At 40.2% G+C, this 4,505-nt stretch overlaps 1 protein-coding gene across 2 annotated transcripts; it reads left to right on the forward strand.

The window, feature by feature from the left end:
- The first annotated feature begins 240 nt into the window (after positions 1–240).
- rad51ap1 (RAD51 associated protein 1) lies at positions 241–4,145 on the forward strand. Of its 2 annotated transcripts, none has more exons than XM_069670887.1 (9): positions 241–484; positions 590–636; positions 1,235–1,370; positions 1,942–2,048; positions 2,136–2,219; positions 2,911–3,036; positions 3,113–3,301; positions 3,387–3,527; positions 3,611–4,145. In XM_069670887.1, the coding sequence occupies exons 1-9, from the start codon at positions 468–470 to the stop codon at positions 3,736–3,738; spliced, it is 975 nt and encodes a 324-aa protein (XP_069526988.1). In that variant the 5' UTR covers positions 241–467; the 3' UTR covers positions 3,739–4,145. The 2 variants fall into 2 exon arrangements, with proteins under 2 accessions (XP_069526988.1, XP_069526989.1); XM_069670888.1 differs by having other exon boundaries at positions 3,390–3,527.
- The last annotated feature ends 360 nt before the right edge of the window (positions 4,146–4,505 follow it).

Genomic DNA, 4,505 nt, shown 5'->3' on the forward strand with positions numbered 1-4,505 from the left:
TTGAGTAACATAATTCTCTAGAAACAAAAAGTGAAAATTGATTCTGCTTCGGTCTTTATTATTTTAATCTACTTTTTCCTGAATTACCGATAAGATGTATAAGATGTTTTTAACAAACGAATCAGCTTCCGTTGTTTGTCAAATTCGTCAACAAAACGTAACGTCCGGTTACGTTTCCTCGGTTCTGGCGGGCTGCTTGAAAGCACAGCAAGTTCTTCAGTTGTTCAGTTGTCCAACAAAAGTAACATTATTACATAGTTTTGTCGTATCAATAGGCTAAAGAAAACATTTCATTCCGCGACTGATCGGATACGATCTGTAACTATTGTTGATTTAAGCTAGGTTAGCTAAATTTTGCTTGAGTTTTTGTCCTTGTCGGTCATCTGTCTGACGCTAGCTACCTGCTAGCTACCTGAACGTTAATGCTGTTTATGTTAGCTGGCTGAATGAAAAGCGCTTCATAAGCAATGGACAGACCAGCAAGGTTTGTAAAGCGCTTTTTGAACCCCAAGTATGATTTTAAGTCCCACTTTGCCTGATTTTGTTGAAGTTTGCTGTGAAGCTAACACGTTGTCTACTGTTGACACAGGAAGTCAAAGGTTGTGAATTACTGTGAAGCGAAGGACTTTGATGATGGTAAGTTCTCACTTTCGCTCCCTAAACAGCAGTATTTCTGTAGTCTGAGACAATGTATATCTGCTGCAAAACGCAGACAAGGTAACACAGACACTGAAAACTACTATATATTTATATATAATTTAAATAATTAAAAAACACAACAACACTTATAGACAGGAGACAATTGTGCAAAGGTGCAGAGATAAATATTGTTATGAATCAGGTTGTTATATACAAGAGGTAGATGGTTGTAGTATTTTCAGTACATACAGAGAATGTGAATTGACACTAAGTTAACTGTTCATCAGAGTGACAGCCTGGGGGGATGTTTTGGCGTACAGTGTTCTGTAACGCCCGCTGGGGGGAAGAAGTTTGAATTGTTTGTGTCTGGGGTGTGATGGGTCAGCAGTGATGTTAGAAGCAGTATACTAAACTGCAATTTTAAATGATTGATCTTAGTTTAGGCAGTATTGGTTTGTGTTGTTTTGACTAGAAACCCAATCATTACAGTATTCTTGTCTTTTTATTATCTTAGCTGGACTAGTCTGAATCTATCCTGACTAGTCTAGCCCACCTTTATCAGCACTAACCATGTCCTGTCTCCATGTTGTGTCAGATGAAGATTTTTCCTGTGCGAAGGCTCCACCCAGCAAAAAGGCCAGGGAGGATGTGAGTCAAGAGCACAAGAAATCATCTAGCAAGACCTCCAGTCAAGAGTCAAACTCCCAATCCTCAGTGAGCCAGAAAAGCAGGTAATTGACAAGATGATGTGACACAGCATACCATGTACACAACAAGATGAGGATAGTGAAGATCTTTAACGTGTAAGAGAAAAGATGTACAACAAAATCAGTCTGTTTTGTGAACATGTGAGTCTGGAATTAGAGTTGGCTGATTGTCAGCTTGTCAACTTTGCTGTTCACAAAGAACAACATACCCTACAAATAATGGGAAAGAAATTCTTAGTACTTATTATATGGAACAAAGAAATACAAACAGTCAATATTTGAGATCAGTTAGGGCAGCTTAATGGATGTGTGTTGGTTTTTGGATTAAAGCCTCGCCCTTGTAGATAAACAGTATTGCATCGCCGTTCATTATCTGACTGCCTTGAATCGACTACAAACAAGGCTACATTAATCTTGTATCTTGTAATCTTGTATATATGACTTACACGATCCTTAATAAACAATCACATTTAAAAGAGTAACATGATTCATTCTTGAGACATAAAAATGTCCATAAAGTCATTAGTGTTTGGTTGTTTTTAAGGTGTCTTAATTATTGCTTGAATCTTCTCAACACTGATTCTATTCTTCACAGAAGACCATTGGATGAACGGTTGCAAGAGAGAGATCTAGAAGCAGCAATTACGCTATCCTTACTCAATAACGCCGATGGGGGAAAAGACCAGACTCCCATCAGTAGAGGTAGTCCTTTCGCTTTTGGAAATCTAAATGTATTAGTCTGTTGTTAAAGAGTTGCATACTTATTAAATTCCTGTTTAATTTCTCCAGGAGTTCACAAAGTTCTAGTAGATGAAAACACGGATCCAACTTCTCTGATCCTGTCCAACTGCAGTGTGGACGTTACAGTTTTGGGTATGTTTCCTTTCTTTCACCTTCTTTGCACACTTACTTTCAACATTTTTGTTGAAGAGCCGATTTTCAACCTCAGTCCTATCATGCTATGATGGGGAGCTAATGCCATTATGGTAGAAACATTTTTTTGCTCTGTGCGTTTGGAGGACGCTATCCACTTCTCCAATGGGCCCTGGAAAACCTCCGCCAGACTATGTAAAACGTGTCATCTGGCGGAGGCCAGGGAGCTCGCTAAACTACACTTCCTCAATCTAGGACACCCGCCTCCGATGTCATGTCTCATTCAAAATTTTCAGGTTTGAAACGTGACTGCAGACCTGAAGATTTTTTAGACGATCCACCAGTATATTCTTGTTGTATTTCGAATTCTGTCCCACTCTGAGCCATTGCCTGCAGCGAAAACGGTCATATTTCACTCCAGCGTCTCTCACTGGGCCGTTCCTTTCAGAGGGAGGGGCGCAATGCACGCTGGGTGTTGCAGGAATGTAGAATGGGCGAAACCACGAACTGTTTGTACAACTTTCTCCACAGCTATGGCGCCAGTTTCAAATATTTTTGCAACACCAGCTTTGACTGACGGTGGCTTTTTCCAGGGGCAAATTGCTCCTTTAAATAAAATGCACTGAATTAAACTGTATTGAGGATAGAAATGGTATGAAAATGTTCTGTATGTAATATGTTGTTTTTTTAGGCCTGGATGGAATAACATCAGAAAAAGCGTCACATGTAACTCCGAAACAGAGGAAGGCTCCCACTGAGGAACCGAGGAAAAAGCCAAATGATGAGGATGAAGACTATGAGCCTAAACTGACACCAGGTTGTCCCCCTGTCGTCCTTCCTTAAATATTTTGTCTGTTTTTCACCAGTAAAATAGAAAAAAAATGTTTTTTCAGATTCAGAAAGTGATGAAGACTTCAGTGAACCAGCTGAGAGTGAGGATGAGGAATTCAAAGTAAAGAAAGACAGCAAAGCAAGAAAGAAAGAGAAAGTAAGAAAGAGCGAGAAGATCAAACAGCCTCGTCCCGCCATGAAAAAAGAAAAGGAACCTTTGAAACCATCAAAGTCCAAATCACAGGCAGCAGGTACGTTCTTCAAGTTCACCTGAGCGATTCAAGCTGTAATATTATGTAATGATACCATTGTAATGAGAAGTACTTTGTCTCTCAGCAGCTTCCACACCCGTGAGAAGTCCCCCAAAAGCCAAACCTGCAATCAAAACAACGGCTTTAGCACCTGTGGTTCCCAAGTCTAAACCTTCAGTGTCTCTCAGTCCAGCAGGGGGCAGAGTTCCTAAGTGGAACCCACCAGGTGCAGTGAAAGGATAATTTTAGAGATGTTTAAAGTACAATTCACAGAATTGAATGCTCATGTTATTATGTTTTCTTCCCTAGGTCAAATTGGTAGAAGTCCCAATTCATCTCAGAGTCCAGCGGGGAGGTCTCCAGGTCAGGGTCTGCGGCTGGGACTGTCACGTCGGGTTCGAGTCAAACCGCTGCACCCAAGCGTTACGAGCCACTGACTGAGTGATCACCTGACTGTGGCTTCACCTGTATGCGTCACCGAAGGCATGTTCTTTTTGTCCTTTCAGCGTTATCTCTTTTTTTTAAAAAGGGTTATTGTGAATTCCCTTCTTCACTACTTTACACAAAAAGAGATTCCCAGGATGCATCTTCACATGCTGCTCTTTAAGCACATATCAACCTTCAGCTTTTATCTGGCCATACATGATAAAAAGGTAAAACAACAGTCAGGTGTGCTCTGCTGACCCTTGTGATTTAAATCACTTCCTTAGTCAGTATCAGTATTGTAATAGTGTCTGTGGCTTTTCTTTGCTGCTCCTCATCTGAGTTCACATCTCAGATTCATGAACACTGTTGTCTGTTGTCCCTTTTTAAAAAAACAAATCTCTTATTTTTTTTCCTTATTTTGTGCAAATCTTTATATTATGTACATATTTATATATAAAAAATAAAATTTAAAAGCAGTTTAATGTATCTTTGTTTTTCTACGAGGTTTAACTTTAATTGTCAAACTTGCAGAGAGCGGAAAAGCAGCCGCTCAGCTCCGCCTACCCTCTCTGGCAGACCAACCACTGCTGGCTGATGGAACCTTGGTTGATCTCATGGTAGGAGGAGCTTCTGGGTAATTTATTTTTAATGACAGGAATTTATTGGCCTTCTTCCAAACATGCTGTAGATACTGTGGACACATTGCATGTGACACAAATGTCACTGGTGTCGGAACATTTGAATCCTGCCCATATGTATGGTGATTACCTGTTTACAT

The sequence above is a fragment of the Semicossyphus pulcher genome, unplaced genomic scaffold (genome assembly GCF_022749685.1).
Source record: "Semicossyphus pulcher isolate SPU_LCO1_2020_fin unplaced genomic scaffold, fSemPul1.0.p SCAF_20, whole genome shotgun sequence".
Classification (NCBI taxonomy): domain Eukaryota; kingdom Metazoa; phylum Chordata; class Actinopteri; order Labriformes; family Labridae; genus Semicossyphus; species Semicossyphus pulcher.

Coding starts and splice junctions, on each gene's coding strand:
- rad51ap1 (XM_069670887.1), top strand. Junction 3,037..3,112: donor TGAGCCTAAACTGACACCAG/GTTGTCCCCCTG, acceptor ATGTTTTTTCAG/ATTCAGAAAGTGATGAAGAC. Junction 3,302..3,386: donor GTCCAAATCACAGGCAGCAG/GTACGTTCTTCA, acceptor TTTGTCTCTCAG/CAGCTTCCACACCCGTGAGA.